At 42.1% G+C, this 20,034-nt stretch overlaps 4 protein-coding genes across 6 annotated transcripts in view; 3 read left to right on the forward strand and 1 right to left on the reverse strand.

The window, feature by feature from the left end:
- mAChR-B (muscarinic acetylcholine receptor) overlaps positions 1-13,193 on the forward strand; it is a 47,351-nt gene extending 34,158 nt beyond the window's left edge. For 2 of the 3 annotated variants that reach the window (XM_089463973.1, XM_089463975.1), the window contains exons 2-4: positions 6,803-7,147; positions 7,673-8,094; positions 9,091-13,193. In XM_089463973.1, the coding sequence (XP_089320099.1) occupies positions 7,029-7,147; positions 7,673-8,094; positions 9,091-11,540 (2,991 nt within the window). In that variant the 5' untranslated portion in view covers positions 6,803-7,028 and the 3' untranslated portion in view covers positions 11,541-13,193. The remainder of the gene's footprint in view (positions 1-6,802; positions 7,148-7,672; positions 8,095-9,090) is intronic. The other variant, XM_089463978.1, reaches the window with a different exon arrangement.
- Positions 3,839-6,116, reverse strand: LOC149270211 (uncharacterized). Its single transcript, XM_089461964.1, has one exon. The coding sequence runs from the start codon at positions 5,456-5,458 to the stop codon at positions 3,839-3,841; it is 1,620 nt and encodes a 539-aa protein (XP_089318090.1). The 5' UTR covers positions 5,459-6,116.
- Positions 13,194-13,954: 761 nt separating the features above from the next.
- LOC108609155 (fatty-acid amide hydrolase 2-B) lies at positions 13,955-17,033 on the forward strand. Its single transcript, XM_018000869.2, has 6 exons — positions 13,955-14,599; positions 14,663-14,888; positions 14,958-15,469; positions 16,091-16,216; positions 16,300-16,572; positions 16,637-17,033. Exons 1-6 carry the CDS (start codon positions 14,429-14,431, stop codon positions 16,949-16,951), a joined length of 1,623 nt encoding a protein of 540 aa, XP_017856358.1. The 5' UTR covers positions 13,955-14,428; the 3' UTR covers positions 16,952-17,033.
- Positions 17,034-17,573: 540 nt separating this feature from the next.
- On the forward strand, positions 17,574-19,590 carry LOC108609156 (fatty-acid amide hydrolase 2-A). Its single transcript, XM_018000870.2, has 4 exons — positions 17,574-17,844; positions 17,994-18,431; positions 18,484-19,179; positions 19,245-19,590. Exons 1-4 carry the CDS (start codon positions 17,659-17,661, stop codon positions 19,527-19,529), a joined length of 1,605 nt encoding a protein of 534 aa, XP_017856359.1. The 5' UTR covers positions 17,574-17,658; the 3' UTR covers positions 19,530-19,590.
- The last annotated feature ends 444 nt before the right edge of the window (positions 19,591-20,034 follow it).

Consider the following 20,034-nt stretch of genomic DNA (forward strand, 5'->3'; position numbering starts at 1 on the left):
ATAAAAAATCGAGTATATATTATATCTACTAGGTATATGTAGATTGTTGCAGTGTCTGTACTTAAGTAGTTTTTTGTACACCGCTTGCCTTTGTAACGTAACACATGAAACCTAATCTCCCCTGCAAACCACCTGCAGCTGGTCTTAATCTACAAAATTAACTTCATTTACCTTCGAGCTTACCTTAAGAATTTCAACAGCTAATATTCTATCTACAGTACATAAAACCCTATATACTCCATTGTACTCTGTGAGCAGCCTTTCAAAGCTAATCTCACTCTTCAGCCCTCTTGTAGCTCTACCAAATCAAATTTACCTTTCATTAGCCACGCAATTTGACAAAAGCCCATATATACTTCTGCATTTGGTGAGCGGCGTATTCAAGCCAAATCTGCGCTCTAAGCCCTCATGCAGCTGGTCCAATAATTGAACGCTTATCCGCGGCCGGCCATCAATTTACATTTGACAAGCAGCGGCAGTTGGCTTTGACGCAATTTCCCAATTTCCCAATTTCTTTTTGGCTTGTGTTTTTTTTTTTTTTTTTGGTAGTAGAACCAGGTGTTGTTCACCTGGCTAACCCTTTTGTTATCGCTGCAGCCCACTACCGCTGCCACTGCCGCTGCCTTTTGTTTGCTTGATTAAATTATTTTTCATTATTTACCAAATAAAAGCAGAGGCAACAGCCAAGAGACACTCTGAGCAAAGCAACACAACGGCTGGCTTACACATTTAATAAGTTTATTATTAGCAAACAGCGACGAGGCAAAAGAGCAAAAAAGAGAAGCAAAAGGCAGTTGGATACATAAAGCGCGCCATTATGAAAAAGTATCTTATCTAAAGGATGGCTTCAATTGCGCACGGGATTTGTCATTTTGAGCTGTGTCAACACGCCCCCCAACGAAATTCATTTTCATGCCCAGCAAACAATTGCTGAATGGGGTCGCTTGGGCGCTTGAATGTATTGGTCAGATTGGTCTCTGAGAGCGTTTGTCTTGAATGACTGACTGATTGAGTGATTCACTACATCTGATCAACTAACTGATTGACTGTCTGTCTAAATGATTGAAAGGCTGATTGATTGAATCTGAGTGAATGAGGGGACTAAAAGTATTTGACTCTCTATTTAAATGATTGGCTCTTTGACTAAATGTGACTGACTGACTGATTGATAAATTGACTGACCCACTGACTGATTGAAAAAATGGTAGAATGATTGACAAAATCTGTCTGATTGATTGACGTTCTGGCCGAGAAGTTGACTGATTGATTGAATGATTGATAGATAAATCTATCAGTCTAACCGCTTGAAGGTCTGATCATCTCTGACTGAAAGACAAGCTCAGTGATTGAAGAATTGACCGCTTGATTAGTGACTGATTAGTGAGTGATTGAATAGCTGACTGATTGACTGCTCGATATGTGGACAAATATTCTTATTGGCTCTCTGGCTAACTAAGTGACTAACTGAAGCGTGAATGATTGAGTCACGATTGCATAGCCGAATTTTTGATTGACTCACGACGGATTACTACACAGTCTATGCGCTGCATACTAGGAACCCACAATTTATACGTAAGCTTTCACATAGGCAACCAAATCAGAGTTTTGGAAGACCTATCCAGCTATTAGCAAAAACCCTGCTCAAGATAAGAGAACTTGCTAGCTGGCCTCAAGGGTATTTTATGAATTGCGCTTCTCAAATATCTTGAACTTTGTATACTTTTAATACAAGTACTTCAACATTTTGCTGCTATATCTATCAAATATGCTTTGCCTCTTCTCACAGTCTGCCTGAAATGTTATATAATCTTATTTAATTGACTCACTCGAATCGCTCGCTTTATTAGTCGAGCTCATGCTTGCTTGCACCGCGCAATATTTCAAACCGTTTTAGGGATAAATAGATTTCTCTTAAGGCTTTAAAGAGTCTACTATTGCAATGGCTTTTGAGCTGCGTGAATATCCGCTTGCGGTTAATTTGCAGGGCCAGCGAGCAAAACCACAAGGCCAGGTGGGTCGTCAAGGTGTTTCCCCTGCATAGGTAGCTGGGCAGCTGTGCTGCACTTGTGACTATTGAATGGCAGGGATTATACGCATTACCTTGACAACGGCAACGTAAAGAGTTCTACCCGCTTCGCTTTCTTGTTAGGAAAATGTCTTTGTGCGCCTATTTTATACTTAAAGGTAGATATAATAGCATTAAAAATATGACAAAAGTAAGAGTAAGAGAAAGTTTAAGATAGAAATTGAACAATGAGTAGCTGAAGCGAATCATCCAAATCTATTCATTCAATAATTCATTTACTCAGTAGACGCCTATAATTTTTCAAAAAAAGAAAATAAATAAATAAAAATAAAAAAAAATTAAAAAATATATATATATTAATAATAATATTAAATACTTCATAATAACAATATAATAAATAAAGAAAAAAAAATCTATAGAACTCGTTTGAAAAAAAAAAAAATATATTCATATATATATACAGGAAGGCAAAGCAGGTGAATTGCTCAAGTAGAAAAGAAATTCGTTCTATGCCACAATAAATTTTGTAGATCCTGTATTTAAATTTCCACCCGTTCCCACCAAAAGACTCGATAGATTTCAAATCGCAGTAATCTGTTGGAATCCCCTACAGGAAATTCCCCGAATGAATGAAATTAACAAATGAACAGATGAAAAAATTCGTTTTTAATAAAATTTATAAATAAATATTTATATTAATTCGTATTCTGAAAGACGAAAGAGTCTATATCAATTTTGATTTAAGTTTAGACTTCAAAGTAAATTTTCATCAATAAACAAATTAATACAAAAATTTAAGAAACTTTAATAAGCTATTCAGCATGTCTCATTTTTAAAGGTTAAATACGTGCCTAACATGGTCAAAGCATATTTTAAGGCGCTTAGGTCTTCTACCTTCACACAAAACAAAATTGTATTTTTTTTTTTTTTTAATATTTATTTCAAAGCATTTAGGGTGTACAAATGGTAAATGTCCAAATCTTAAGTCAGACACGAAGGCGTTTGTGATGCTCTGAAGGCAAGAGCTTTGACCCATTTCAATGTTGTTGCCAGAATTTTGATGCAGCTGACAAACCAGTCAAAGCAGTCAATTAGCATAGAAATTGGGTTTTCAGCTTGATTGAGGTGAAGCAAAAGAAATCTACAAATTCTCAATGATTGAAAGACCAATTGGCCAGACACCTATTTGACATGCGGCAAAACGGATTAAACAAACATGCCACAAAGTGCACGAAGCAATTTGGGCAACAAAGGATGAGCCACTCGAAATGTTGCAAATTGTCTTAAGTAATTGAGTTTTCAGTCAATTAACAGACCATAATAAGTCAAAGCAAAGCCAAACAAACTAAATTCTAAGACTCACACTGAACGAATACACTTTACTTTGATGGTGTTTAGTTTTGTATTGATTCTTTATTCTGCTGGGCCCGGGTTTTTATACCCAGACTCATGTATAATTTTAACCATTAAATCTATTGCTTCTATTGCTGAGTGTGTAAGGCTCAGCATTGGTCTATTACATATTCTTAACTTATCGCGTAGTTTGTAAGACTCCGCATTGGTTTATTAGCTATTATTATGCTATCGCTGAGTTTGTAATGCTCAGCGCTCGCCTCCTACGTATTCCAATCGCTAAGGGTCAGGGTCATAATTTGTGCCCAGTTTGACAGTTCACACTTGAAACATGTGTCGTTTATTTTATGCTAGTTGCCGAGTGCATAGCGCGTACGTTCCCCTACTTATCATATTTTTATGTTCATGCATGTGCATGAACATTCTGCGGGGGGCCAAAGTGGGTAACGTCCAGAACTGCTATCTGTGGATTTCATCCTTATGTTCGTGCCTGAACATTCTGCAGGGCCCAGAGAATGTGACAACCAGATAAACCGAGTATGCCACCATCTTGGCCTTGGTCTTTTGCTCAGGTGGCGGCTCCCATGCCAAGTGAAGTCGTGCCTCTTTAAAGAACTTCTGCGGCTTGTAGGTGTCATCGTTTGTTGCATCTGTTGAGGACGTTGTCGATCGCTTCATTATTGCTGAGGCCAAAGCCTCCAAGTGATAGACGTCCTTCTGTGGATTCTGATGCCTTATTGTGCCTATTGTTTCGCTTGTAGTGGTCATTGTTGTTTCCATTAATATGTTGCTGCTACTTCCAATTGACTCCTTTTCTGATGTAATTGTACTTGCAGCTTTAGTTTCCATTGTTGGTGGCGCTGCTGTGGTCATCACTGAAGAGTTTGAGTCGGTATTGTCGCTTTTCTCTTCAGCTGCACTTCCAGTCGCTGTTGCAGTCTCCGCAGAAGTTTGCTCTTCCGTCGTGCTGCCAACTGTGGAAATATCATCCATTGGTCGAACTTCCAATTGGATATCTGTTGATGTATCTTCAGTGATACTCAACGTTGATGTCGAAGTTGTGGCAGAAATTCCATTCTCGTCCGCATCTTCTATGTGCTCCGGATCCTTTGTCGGAGTTGGTGGAGCCCAGATCTTTTTTATCGATCTCTTGTCTTCACCTATATTTGGTTTTGTTGTTACCACTTGAACCTTATTACGTTGTTCAGTAGCTTTTTTTATATTTCCTCCCACGTGGAGGCTTGCCGGCGGGTTGTAATCCCACTTTTTGAACACTATTGCATCCAAAGCACCCTGATATGCGGCCATCTCATCAGCTGTGACGTTGTCACTGTTATCAGAGGTGCTCACGCAATTGCGGATACTGCCTTCATCGTTATCCTTCAGCAGTTCCATGTCCACAGGCAAATAACGTTTGTAGCGTTTGCATAAATAGTCCCACGCTGAATTGTAGTTACCCACTCCAATTGAGAAATGGCTTATAACTCGTTGACCTTCTCCTTTGAGATACATTTTGAGGTATATCAGTTTCGTCTTGTCGCTGATATCCTTTCTGTTGTGAATTATTTTGGTGAACTGCTCGAAGAACGTTGGCCACGCCTTAGGACTTCCATTAAAGTGAGGAAGTGTCGGTTTCGGTCGCTTTGGAGTGTCTTCTTTTACGATTTGCAGTGCACTTATTTTCCTTTCCAGTTTTTTCGACACTGTGTACACTTTGAGTTCCAGTTCGTCTATGTACTCGATTTCGAAGGCAGGCCTTTCATATTTTACCTCCAAATCTTTCAGTGTTGACTGGACTTTCTTCCAGAAGAAATCTAGCGTATCTTTGTAGCTAACGATTTCATCCTGGTTGCTGAGCTCAATGTTGGCCAGCACCTCTTCAATGTGCAGCCTTACTCTTTGAGCTCTTTCGTCCACAAGGCTTACCAACTTCTCTATTGGGCTCGACCAACCAAATGAAAACATCTCTTGCTTTGATGTTTGTGGTCTCGTTTCCCAACTATAAAGTTGTTTTGTGTCTACGGCGTGGTCGGCAACTTCGACTTTCATGAACTCTTTATTGGTTCTGATTTCTGCCATTATGCCACCATATTTCTTTAAATATTGATGGTTGACGACACAGTTTGTTTATTGTAGATCCATTGGCTTATCCCGTTGGAGGTTTTTTTGTTTTGATCACCAGGTTGATCTTGCTGTGCCTCGACTCACAGCTTGGGTTGGAAAGCCAATGCACAAATCTATAATACTAGCACTTCACTTTGTACTAATCACAAACATTTTTCCTTGTGGATGAAATTGAAGTATTCAAAATACTTCATCCGGCTCGAAGGACCATGAACGAATACACTTTACTTTGATGGTGTTTAGTTTTGTATTGATTCTTTATTCTGCTGGGCCCGGGTTTTTATACCCAGACTCATGTATAATTTTAACCATTAAATCTATTGCTTCTATTGCTGAGTGTGTAAGGCTCAGCATTGGTCTATTACATATTCTTAACTTATCGCGTAGTTTGTAAGACTCCGCATTGGTTTATTAGCTATTATTATGCTATCGCTGAGTTTGTAATGCTCAGCGCTCGCCTCCTACGTATTCCAATCGCTAAGGGTCAGGGTCATAATTTGTGCCCAGTTTGACAGTTCACACTTGAAACATGTGTCGTTTATTTTATGCTAGTTGCCGAGTGCATAGCGCGTACGTTCCCCTACTTATCATATTTTTATGTTCATGCATGTGCATGAACACACACCAAGGCATCGATATGCACATCTGCATACGCATGTAGATTCGCCTGCATGTTTGTGCATGCGTAACTCAATTTGGTTGCTGAAGAATTTGCGAAGACAAACTTATCGATTTGTTGAAAATTATATTTGAAAACTCGACTAACTCAATTTGATGTTGCAATTTGTAGTCCTTGGCAGCGACAGCGACAGCAACAAATGCAACAGTCTGCAGCAGCGCAACGGCCGGACAAAGTTTTTCTGTGAGAATACTTGGCTTTAAATAATAAATAGCGTTAAAAGCAAGGGAAGGGGCAATGCGGAAAGAAAAGAAAGCAAGGTAAAACAGAGCAGAAGTGAAGAGAACTGCGTCTAGTGTTGGCCACTTCAGAGTCAAGTGGCAGAGAGACGGCATAAATCGTGCCACAACATAATGAGCGCCAAGGACAGCAACAGGATGCAAATGTTGCCTTCGAAATTGGATTCATTGCCCACTGAGTTCTCGGTATTTGGCCAGAAGCTAGTGCCTGACGTGTTTGCCCGTTATGCGCCACGAGTTTAAACTTGGCGGAAGCCGAGGCCAAGACGGCAACTGTTGCAAATGCCTAGCAGCTCCTTCGAATGATTTCGTTATTATTATTGTTGCTGTTGCTGTTGTTGTTGTTGCATTTCTTACTCAGTAGTTTTCTTCTTATTTCAGATGCTGCGCACCAACGGGCAGGAGACTGGGCCAAGCACACAGACGTCAGCCACAACGATGCCCAATCTCGAGTAGGTGGACAGTTGGAAGCCACAAAGGAAAATCGTTTGGGATATTAACATAAGAACAAGGCTGACTCACAACAACAACAACAGCAACAACAACAAGAGCAACAGCAAAGGAATATTGGAAAATCGAAAAGAAAATCAACAGCAAACCAATCAAAATGCGTTCTCTGGCCAAATCAAGCGGCTTTAATAGCACCGATGATGATCTTGCTGGCCTGGATGCTGCGAATCGAACCGAATCCATATACAGCATTAAGTCCAACTGGATAACCGAATGGTAAGTGGACTTTAGTATGACTACAATTATTATCAGAGTTTGCACAAGAGTAATTCATATTTTTGGTAACTTTAGTTCTTCAGAAAAACGAAATTCGCTTGAGTAAACTGAAATAGATTTTATAGAAAAAGGTTTAAGCAATTCAGTACTTGAAGCAAACTTAAATTGTGCTTCATGATATAATTCAATAGGTAATATAATAGGAAAATCCTTAAGTTTTTATAGACTCTAAGCTTGAAGAGTCATATATTCCGACCTTAATCATGGCTCTATATGCTTTATAGGTCACGCATCTATCGACCTCGTATACCAAATTAACTCATAACAGATCATATCGATGATGAGATGTAAATTGATTGAGTTTTAATTATATTTTAGTTTAATAATTTTCAAAATTTTAAAAGAATTCAGATTGAATGGATTGATAGTCTAATAATTAGATATAATAAAACTTAAGAAATCCTATAAAATGTTTCAATTCATTCATGTGATCCTATATATTTGTATACAAATTCTTTCCCTTAGGCGCGTACGAAAGGAGCGCGAGAATCTCTGCCGTGGTCTCTACAATCGGGTCGTTGAGCACACGGAATGCAAACGCTTGTTGGAGGCGGCCAAGATCTATGGTGAAATAACGGACTTTAACACCTGGTCACCCAACGAGCAGTTCCAATGGTATCGCAATTTCGGTGCCAACCTGACGAACTTTGGCCGGAACAGCTCGACGGAGACGAGTGCCACGCCCATGGAGGATAGCGGGCCGGCACTGGTGTTGCCGCCATTCGAAACATGGCAGACAATCGCCATTGCGTTGTGCCTGTTCCTCTGCATCATTCTGACGGTGGGCGGCAACATTCTCGTCCTGCTGGCCTTCATTGTCGATCGGAATATACGACAGCCCAGCAACTACTTTATAGCCTCGTTGGCTGCAACGGATATGTTGATAGGTGGGTGGAGGCATGAACTAACTGTTATCTAAATTACACACCATATTAGATGGACTGACAGATTAGGTATTTGACTGACTAATGATCTATAATTAACTGGTCAACTGATTATTTCAACCTTTGCGTGACTGCTTAATTGATAGATTCATATCCAGTGATTATAGCAATGAATTGCTGATTGATTAAGTGTTGCAAGTTTGCAATTGACTCATTGATGAAATGCCTAGTTGATTAGTGATTGATCAACTTTTATTCACTGATTGACTTAATCGTTGATACGCAGATTGACTACTGATAGACTTAAGGAATATCATAATGATTAAGTAACTATGATTGAGTGACTACTGATTGATTTATCGGCACGCTGATTGACCGAGTGTTTGATCAACTGTGTGGATCACTAGTTAACCTAGTCATTAAAAAACTGATTGACTACTGATTGACTTAGGGATTAGTTTACTGATTGACTAACTACGTTTGAGTGATTGGCTACATAACATCAGCCACTTCTGATTGATTGATCAACATAATTATTGGCTGCGTGCTTGATCAACTTTGTGGATCACTGGTTAACCTACTCATTGATACGCTGATTGACTACTGATTGACTTAAGGATTAATATACTGGTTGAGTAACTAGATGGATCATTCATAGATTGATAGATCCTTAATTGATGGCTGGTTGCTGATTACTGATTACTGATTACTGATTGATTAAGCTGTAATGACGACTGATTGATTGACTAACCCAAACCGCTTAATTGGGTGTATAATCTATCTATATTATCTATTGATTAACTGAAATTTCATTCGTGTACTGGCTGATTACTAATGTATAACTGTTAATAGATTGATGATGACTGATGACTGTTTAAATATTGTTTGACTTTATGAAAGACGTTATTGAATTTATTATGCTTTAGTGACTCTTAAAAGAAATCATTTTTAATACTCTCTGTCTCTCCCTCATACTGTCTCTCTCTCTTCCATGCGTAGGCACCGTTTCGATGCCCTTTTATACCATCTATGTTTTGAAGGGCTATTGGGATCTGGGACCTTTACTCTGCGACTTGTGGCTGTCTGTGGACTACACCGTCTGCCTGGTCTCCCAGTACACCGTCTTGCTGATCACCATCGATCGCTTCTGTTCGGTGAAGATTGCGGCCAAGTATCGCAGTTGGCGTACTCGAACTCGGGTCATTTATATGGTATCCATCACCTGGATCATACCCACGCTGCTGTTCTTCATCTCGATCTTTGGCTGGGAGCACTTTACGGGCAAACGTGATCTATTGCCGGGCCAGTGCGCCGTACAGTTTCTCAAAGATCCGGTCTTCAACACGGCCCTGATCATTGGCTACTACTGGACCACGTTGATTGTGCTGTTCGTGCTGTATGCGGGCATCTACAAGACCGCCTACGACATGCAGAAGCGCAGCGAGGCCAAGCAGCGCAAGATGCAGTCGATGGTGGCGCTCAGCGCTGGCGCCATGTCCGGCATGGCGGGTCATGCGGCCGGCATTGGTGTGATCGAGGAGAAGATACTGAAGACGAAGGTGCAGCTGGCTGATCTGGATGGCGGCACCTGCACGACGACAGTGAAGCGTCTCAGTGGCTCCGGCCAGGCCAATCCGCTGGCGCAGGTCACCGAATCCGTGTCCCTTGAGCAGCTGACGCCGGAACAGCGACGCGCATCCGAGGCGAAACTTGAGGAATCCAAGCGTGCTGCGGCCGAGGCAGAGAAGAGCGAACGATCCAGCAGTCCGGCCTTCGATTCGGATGAGGAGTCCTCGGTCAATCAGACGCAGCAGCTGATCAATCAACAGAAGCTCAACAATATGCGCAAGCGCTCGTCCATTGGCCTGGTGTTTGGAGCGCAGGCGGCGCTCCTGGCGACACGCAGCAAAGGTAACTTGCAACTGAGCACCACCAACTCCAAGTCGATTGAGGCAATGCATTCCATGGGCGCCCGCTCGCCGCACCATCAGCACCTGGCACACCAAACGAGCCTGCAACGTGCCCAGAGCAAGGAGGAGGTGGGCATGGGGCAATATCAGGCGCATACGCTGCTTGAGCGACCCAAGCGCACCTCCTGCTCCACTCTGTCCCAGATAGCCGAGCATGAACGCCTCATTGACATCCATCAAACCTCCAATCCAGCCAATGACCAAGACCCGCTCTCACCCGTGGATTTGGCCCCCATCGAGGTGCCGCGCGACCAGGTGCAACAGTGCCTGGTGCAGGCCATCCTGCCGCCGCCGGAAGCCTTCCAGTGCCCCACGCCCCTGTCCGACTACTCGGATCGTCCGTTCGGCAACAGCTCCGGCAACAGCGAACTGGCCAATACCTACGACCTGCTGACCAACAACTCCGAGCTACGCTACATGGACGAGAGCTCAGCCATGCTGGCCACGAACGACAGTGTTAGCTGCTCCCACAGTGCTTCGCGCTCCGCACGACCCACGTCCGTTTCCTCGGCAAAGCGCAGTGCCATTCCACCACCGCCACCCGCACGCAAACAGGTCCAAAGCTCCCCCACCGTTTCCAGCCAACAGGCACAGCCACAGCAGCCGCAGCAGCAGCCGCAGCAGGCAACGGACAGCCAATCCCAGTCCCAGGAACAGGTAGCCATTGAAAAACGTCTTCTCGTCTCATACACAGGCATCGAGGACTTCGCCAAGGTGCGACGCGAGAGCTGCATCGAGGCCATCTGCCTGCTGGACGTGCCCGGCGGCAATGATCGTGTCCAGGCGGAGTGTCCGCATCGGCGTGCCTCCAGTCCCATGGAGACGAGCAGCAAGGATGCCGTGCTCTATTCCCCGATGCCGCCACCACTCAAACCCACTCCAGCACCGGGCAATGCGGCAGGAGCAGCAGCTGCTCCAAAGGCACCCGTTGCTGCTCCAATGCCAGCGCCCGCTGTCGTTCAGCTGGAGCGGATTGATGAGCGCGAGGCGTCCGAGACGAACACCAATAAGATGCCCTCCACATCGGGCACCACCAGCAGTTCGGCTGGTGCAGCCGGTAGCATTCTGAAGGATGCCAAGGATGCGGATGAGGGCGGCGTGTCGCGGCGCAGCTCCAGCAAACGGCACTTCATGCACTCCATTGGCAAGCACTTCAAGAGCAAGAAGGCTCTGCCCCTGGTCATGGGCATCGGCGGCAGCCGACAGAAGTCCAAGTCCGAGAATCGTGCACGCAAAGCGTTCCGCACCATCTCCTTCATCTTGGGCTGCTTTGTGGCCTGCTGGACGCCGTATCATGTGCTGGCCCTGGTCGAGGGCTTCTGCCGGAATCCGCCGTGCACCAACGAGCATCTGTACATGTTCTCGTACTTCCTCTGCTATGCCAACAGTCCAATGAATCCCTTCTGCTATGCACTGGCCAATCAGCAGTTCAAGAAGACGTTCATGCGCATCCTCAAGGGAGATCTGCACATGACCTAAGCGCAGCCAGATCAGTATTGAGTTTAGTTTGAATTTCGTGAAGAAGGAGGAGGAGGAGCAGGATGATGATAATGATAGCAGCTGGATCCGGTTTTGGCATTGCATTTGTTACCGCCGGCACAGCATTCCCGAGAGCCCCGCGGCATGTTGTGTCCACGTTCTAATTCTATTCCAGATTGATGTTAAATGCTCCGCCAAAGTCTTGGATCCCGCCCGGACGCCAATCGAATTCAAAATTCGTTTCGGTGTTTGTATTTTAAGCAGCCAAAGGTGTGTGTTAGTTAGTGAATGGAACTATTTGTTTAGCGATTAGTTGCTATTAGAATGGATATGTAGTGGAGTTGAGGCAAATGTTTTAGACAATAAATAAATTAATATTTATAAACAGAAACAATAGATAAGCTATGAGCCTTAAGGTGATTAGCTTATTAAGTATATCTATATAAATATACATATATGGCATATATGCTAATTATTATATGCGGCTACATACAAATTTAATAAATATTAGTAATAGCAATAGTAATACTAATGATAATGATAATAATGTGTAACTATAGCTATAATAGAAAGATAATGAAAACAACAATTATAATAATAATCATAATGATATTACAAATACCATGATAATACTAATGCTAATGATATTACGTATGTAATGAAATGATAATGATAATCACAATGATAATACATAGGATAAGGATAATGTTATTACAAAAATAATAGAAACTAAAATGATAATATTAATGATAATGATAATACAAATGCTAATAATAATACTAATACTAATAAAAAGTATTTAATAACAATAGTAATAAATTATCATCAAAACAATAATTTTAATTCTAATGATAATGATGATAATGATGATCAATCAACATACGCATAACATATCCCAATTGAAGCACTATTTTTTCATTTATGCATATATATGTGATATATGTATATATACCTAATAGGTATTACCTATGTATATACATATATCCATAACAAACGCCCATTGCTAAATATCGAAAATCTAACTGAAACATTCGTTTAACAACAACAAAAACAATTATTAACCAATAAATAAAGAAACATTGATGTAAAATAAAAATAACTAACAAATATATACATATATACATACAAGTGCTCATATTTTGTGGTATATATATACATATATGTATACCTATACCTATATCATATCCGTGTATAAATGTCAATTTGAATTGGAAAATATCGGGAAGCGAAAACTAAAGCAGTAATTGCTCTGCACACATACATATATACCTAGCTATATATCTAATAATATTTGTATGATAAGTGTATACCAGTTATATATAATATGATATGATATGAATTTCGCGTCTATGCCGAGTTGCCTAAATATGTTAACTTTGTTATACTTAAAGCCTCCATATTTTGAATTTAAAACTTGTTTCGTTAACTCCCTGTCTATATATGCGTTTATATATATGTTATAGTTTGATTCCATTCCAAGTGGCCTGATTGGTTCAAGATTTGTTGTGAACTGTTAACCGTTGATACTTCTATTAACTTATGGATTAGTTAATTCGAATGGTTTTAGTTTAGTTGTAGCATTTAAGTAAACGTGTTACAATAACTACAACATTTAATAAATAAAATATTTATGTGAAAAACAAAAAAAATATACATATATATTTTATGTTTAATATATATCCTCTAATATATATCCTCTATCCGCTTAAGAAAATTCAATTCAATGTCAGTTCGTATAAGTGAGTATGCTCTCACTTATACGAACTGACATTGAATTGAATTTTCTTAAGCGTAAGTACTCATATCTTTTCTTATAATATTTTTTTTTTTACCCTATACAGTTAAAGTTTATGTCATGTATCGCTTAAAGTCCATAAATTCTTTAAATACTTTCAGAAATCGATAAAGTTTGTCATACATAATAATACAGCTTATCCAATAATCGATCTTTTTTCTATTGAGAGATCGGTAAAAGTATATATCAATTAGTGGGAAAACTTTAACCAATAAACATTATTATTTTTATTATTATTATTATTTTTTTTTTTTTTTTTTTTTTTGCTATTTACAAATAGGAAGTATTACATAATTCAGATTCATCTGCAATATAAAAAGTATAATTTTCTCTATAATAAATCAGTAAAGTTATTCAAAACCTCTTCTTTAACAGTATTCAAGAAGAAATTTTTTTAGTATGCTTCCAATGATAGAAAAAAGGAAAAATATTTAATGAGAATATAGTTTAATTAACAATACTTAAATAATCATAAAAAATAAAAAAAAAATAATAAAATAAAAAAAAATTATAATAATAAATTACAAAATGAAAACATAATTTAAATAATGAGAACAATTTAACATATCATCATAATTTTGATTAGTAAAACAGTTAAGTTTCGACATTTTCAATCAAATTAAATTGAACTGTCAAAATTGAGACAACTTTTTCGTTTATATAAAATGAGTTCGTATTTTATATAAATGAAAAAGTTGTATTATTTTTAATTTAGGGGATTTGGGATTTCTCTATTTCCCAGTTCGCAATGGCTTAGTGCTCGCCAGCCCTGGGCTAACTCAAAATTCTTGCATTTGCCAGCACTGGAGCTGGTTGTCATTAAAATTCAGTTGCAACTGTCCGAAGCTAATTAAATCCGAAAGCATTTGACGAGGCGTAGTTCATGTTAGAACCCAGAAGCGAGCAGTAGACGCCTCCAGTGGCGGCTCAGTGGAACGTGGAACTTAAGTAATAGTCAAAGAGACTCAAAGTACAAAAATAGTGAATATCAATTAGTCTCACCTGTGTTGACCTGTGTGAAACGGAAAAAAAAACAAAATACAACAACAACAACAACAAAGTAAAGCAACAAAAATATAGAAAAACTTACAAAATGGAGATCATTATACGGTTTTTCGGCCTTATACTATCCTATCTGGCGCTGCTGCTCAACCGAATTTTGGAATACGTGATTTGTCGAGAGCAGCCCGACTACCCACCCATCAGGCATCCCCTGCTGCTGAAGTCCGTTCTGGAACTGGTGACGGCACTGCGACGAGGCCAGGTGATATTCGATCAGACGGAATTGTGTAATTGAAATTTATTCAAATTTATTATTCTCGAGCAGCTCACCTCACAGCAACTGGTCGAGGTTTATATTGAGCGTGTGCGTGAGGTCAATCCCTCGCTGAATGCGGTCATCGAGGATCGGTTCGAGGAGGCGCTGCTCGAGGCGAAGCATGCGGACAGCTTGATTGCCGAGGCATCCCTGGACTATGATCGCGTAGCGCTCTTCACGCGCTACCCGCTCTTGGGCATACCCTTCTCGGTGAAAGAGTCGTGCGGGGTGAAGGGTAAGCATGACACTTAACTGATGCTCCTCTTCCTCTTCGTCTACATTTTCAACATCTCTGCTCATCGAGGACTCTCCTATGCCGTGGGCAGCGTGCTGCGCAAGGGCATGAAGGCGCCCAGGGACGGAGACGTTGTGGAGCTGGTGCGCGCCGCTGGTGCCATTCCGCTTCTGGTCTCGGCCACGCCCGAGTTCTGCATGAGCTTCGAGACGAACACGGTGGCCAATGGTCGTTGCCGCAATCCCTACGATCTGACACGCACCTCCGGCGGCTCGTCTGGCGGCGAGGGCGCATTGAATGGCGCCGGCGCCTCCCTGTTTGGCATTGGCTCTGACATTGCCGGTTCCATCCGGCTGCCGGCCATGTTCTGCGGCGTCTTCGGCCACAAGCCGACGGGCGGACTCACCTCGATAAAGGGCCACTTCCCCTACTCGCTGGTCGACGAGAACTTGCCCAATTACCTGCAATTGGGACCCATCACACGCTTCGCGCGCGACATGCCGCTGCTGCTCGAGATCATGGCCGGCGACAACAAACACAAGCTGAAGATGAATGAGCCGGTGCCGCTCAACGAACTCAAAGTAGGCTATGAACATGCTCTCAATTATGAATACTCTGTTTTCTGCGGGCACGCGGGTATATTGGTTTGGGTGGTGGACTAGGAACTGAAACTCAGGAAACCAAATTAGGATAAGAAAATATGTATACTCTTCGTTAGTTAGCCCTATTCGTTAGGTTAATGCGGGTATATTAGGTTTGTGGAAATTCCAACTCAGGAAAATCACTCGATATGGAATTGCTACTCCGGAAATATCTCTCTATAATATGTAAACCTCGTTTCGCTATAGGCATATGTAATTTAGAAATGTAAATGTAATGTATGAATGTAGTATGGAATTTTGATACTCTTTGTCTATAGGGTATAATAATATTTGGTTGAGGCAAAACTTTGATCATAAAGAGTATATTAGTTTTCCATTAGTTTATTTTCACGTGCGGTCTCCTAGTACCTTACCCAAACCAAGATCAGTTTAGCTATAATAATGCTTCAAATAGACAACACTGGGTGCTTTTATTTGTAAGATTCAAGGATTCGCTTGAAATTTTTAGAATTCTAGACAACTCTTTTAGCCGCATGAACAGAGTATATTATACAGTTAGCTATCCCTGGCCGTACTATATTTAACTATTCCATTCCATAGATCTACTACTCGTATGGATATCCGGGCTTAAACGGCTTAACCCATCCGTATGTGGCCGATGACATCAAATTAACCATTGTGCGTGCTCTGACATGCTTGGGGAAGGCGGGCATTGAGTCCACACAGGTTGGTCCAAATTGTCATCAAATACTTTAATAATACCTACTCATCTGTCTCTTTCTCTCGATCTGCCTCTTTCCCTCTCTCAGCTCGATCTCAGTTTTCTGGACAACATTTTTGAGCTGGTGATTGTGGCGCTGGTCGATCTGAAGGGTCTGCCCAGCATTATCACGCAGCAAGCCGGTCGTCCGCCCAATATGAGACTCCTGGTCTTGGAGATGTTCAACAGCATCATTGGCCATTCACTCTTCACCAAGGAGGCGCTGTTTCTGGAGCTGATGCAGCGGCTGAATGGTATGATATCCACCAATAAAATGCAACAGTACCGTGATGAGGTAGCCAGGATCAAAACACATCTAACGGTAAAGTGCACTAGATCCCATCCTTTATAGATTATACTTTAGAATGCGCATTTCTTTTCCATAGGAATTGCTGGGAGATCGCGGAGTCCTGTTTCTGCCCACCTTCCACTCGACTGCTCTGAACTTCCATACCTCCTTGTTCAATATCACGGGCATCGATAGTCTGTTGTTGTTCAATGTGTTGGGCTTCCCGGCCACACACATCCCTATGGGCCTAAGTTTGGCTGGCACGCCCGTCGGGTTCCAGGTGATAGCGGCGCCGTATCAGGACAAACTTTGCCTGCAAATCGCAGCCGAATTGGAGGCAGCTTTCCTTGGCTGGACGCCGCCGGTGCTGCATCAGATTGCCGCTCCGGAGACCCCAGTGCTCAATTTCTAGACAAATAGCAGAATGGTTAGTTAAGGTTACGGTTCAATTGATATTCGCAATAAAAACAAAAAGAGTTTTATTCAAATAATAACGACTGGGTATGTGTGTAAGCGATCGCATATGTGTGTAAGTAAAGCTTCGCTTAAAGCTTTGAGCACTCTCTCTCTCTATCTCTCACTTCTCTCCAGCAAACGCGCGCACACCAATCACGTTCAGTTTTTTGCTCTCTCTTCATTTTGACTCTCACTCTCTGCACGATTGAGGAATACTTATATTTGAACACTTGTGCGTGTGTGTATCAATATCACTTAACGCCAGTGCTGTGAATCTGGCTATTTTTGCCGTTAGCTCATTTGTTTATAAAAACAGAATGTGCCTACAATTGTGGAGGAAATTATAGATACATTGAATTTGTTAATAGTTATTTTTACAGCTTATAAAAATATCAATATCAGAGAAATGCCTTGAGAGTTATTTAGCTTTTTCTACTAGCTATCTGGCCTTGAAGACAACTCTGCATTCAACTGCGTGTGGACTTTTACTAGCATGTAGCATACACATATCGAACGTTCTCTCTCTTCACAACTGTCTCTCTCATTCTCTCACTTGCACTATGTAAACAAGATTTTATAATCCATTTATTTGCGCTCATTTAGTTAGTGTGCAGCCGGCGTTGGAGCGAGGGAGTCGAGTTTTCATTTCTCTTCTTTTGCGTCATGGAATTAATACCGCGATTACTGTTAATATTTGTAAAATTTGTTGCTATTTTTGCGAGCACTCTGCAAAGTGCGTATATCTGGGCATGCGGACGTCGAATTAGGTCCTATGGTCTGCCAGCCAACATAAATCCGCTGCTGGCGCTGAGTATTCAGGAGCTGCGCACACGTCTCTGCCGGCGGCAGGTAACTGAACAAGAAGTGGAAGACAGCGGAAGAGCAAACAGTTATCTTAGTGAAAGCTTTTATGCCCTTTGCCCAATTGGCTTTAAATCTTCGTTTTTGTATATTTTACTTGTTTTTTTTATAGACTTTAAACTTTATTTATCTTTTAGATAACCGCAGTGGATTTGGTAGACGCCTATATAGATCGCATTAAGCTGGTGAACAGTCGCCTGAATGCGGTCGTATCGGAGCGCTTTGCGCAGGCGCTGCGCGACGCCGCCAATGTGGATGAGCGCATAGCTGCAGCGGGCGAGAATGTGGCACAACTGTTCGAGAAACAGCCGTTGCTGGGTCTGCCCGTCACTGTGAAGGAGTCCTGCGCCCTGGCCAACATGTCCTTCACCGTGGGCAGTCTGGCCAGGAGTGAGCAGAAGGCAACGGCAGATGGCGTCGTGGTTGCACGGATTCGCGCTGCTGGAGCGATTCCTTTGCTGGTCTCAGCCACTCCCGAGTACTGCTATTCGACGGATACGGATACCTTACTCAACGGTCGCTGCGTGAATCCATTCGATTTCGAGCGCACGCCGGGTGGCAGCTCAGGCGGTGAGGTGAGAGTTCAATAAAGACTACCTAAAGAGATCAGGTGACTAATCTTTTCAGGGCGCTCTGATTGGAGCTGGGGCCTCGCTCTTTGGCATCGGCTCTGACATCGGTGGCTCCATACGCATTCCCAGTTTCTTTTGCGGCATCTTTGGCCACAAGCCTACCGGGGGCGTGGTCACACCGGCGGGTCACTTTCCCGACTCGAGCGATGCGGATTTCCAGCAGTATTTGGTGGTGGGTCCGATGTCCCGCTTTGCCGTCGATCTACCCCAGCTGCTGGAGCTGATGGCCGGCGAGCAGGCGGTGCAGCTGCGTCTACATGAGCCGCTCCAGCTGAATCAGTTGCAGGTGCACTACGCCTTGGGCTTTCAGGGTCTCAACGGTTGGATGCATCAGCAGGTGGAGCCGGAAATTAAAGCATCCATACTCAAGGCTGTGCAACATCTGCAGAAACAGGAAGTTCCTGTGCACCAGGCGAAGCTGTCAGGATTCGACAATTCCCTGGAGATTGCGCTCGGCGGCATCGCTCGTTTGAGACAAATGCCGTTTTTGCTGGATGCCGGACCCGCAGCGGGAGCTGAGAGCAAAGTGCGGGAGACTCTGAAACAGCTGGTTCAAAGTTTGTATGGCAAATCTTGTTACACTACGAATGCTTTGATCTTTGATCTGATGCGTCGCTGCAATGCGTTCATGTCAGTCCAAAAGCTGGAGAAATATCAACGGGAGGCACTGGCGCTTACTCGAGAGTTGACTGTACGTACAGCCACCTAACACCTGCCACCTACATCTATTTATCTTCTTTCCCTCTAATCCTCCAGCAACTTCTGGGCGAAAACGGCGTCCTGCTCTTTCCCACAATGCATGCTCCGGCTCCGAAGCATGGCTGGACACCGTTGCAGCTGTGGGGTGTGGACTATACGCTGCTCTTTAATGTACTGGGTCTGCCGGCAACGCATGTGCCAATGGGATTGAATGGAAAGGGTTTGCCCATTGGATTCTCGGTGGTTGCGGCTCCCTATCAGGATCGGTTATGCCTGCGTGTAGCTGTGGAACTGGAACGAGCCTTTGGCGGCTGGCAGTCACCAAATGCCAAGAAAACTTAGCCAAATCGCGAAATGATTGTCAATTTAAAGGTTCATTAAATCTAAATTTTCACAACAGAAATTTCCAAAACTTTTTATTCAAATCTTCGCTTGCGCCATCTATCGTAATTAACAAGTAACAAATACATACAAAAAGAAAAACACCCTAAATAATATTCTTTTGCGAGTCACTTTGAACTTCAAAATATGCCTTAACAAAAATACTTTTAGTACTAAAAATACCAAGTGTCTGAAAGGCATTCAAATAATTAGTATTCGTTACATTCAAATTGCAATTTCCGTCATTTAAAAAAATACCAAGAGTATATGCACTTTCTACAATTACATAAATGATCAAAACAAATTAATAAAAATTAAATATTATATCTTTCAAATGACAAAATGGATTGAAATGATTTTTTTAATTCAAATACATGAGAATTGTTCTAGTCAAATTAATTTTTATGCAATATTTACGTTTTCCATAACAATTTATATGATAGCTCTATTTCCCGCCTTTTGAACG

The sequence above is a fragment of the Drosophila arizonae genome, chromosome 2 (genome assembly GCF_054131065.1).
Source record: "Drosophila arizonae isolate 15081-1271.41 chromosome 2, UAZ_ARI_1.0, whole genome shotgun sequence".
Lineage (NCBI taxonomy): Eukaryota > Metazoa > Arthropoda > Insecta > Diptera > Drosophilidae > Drosophila > Drosophila arizonae.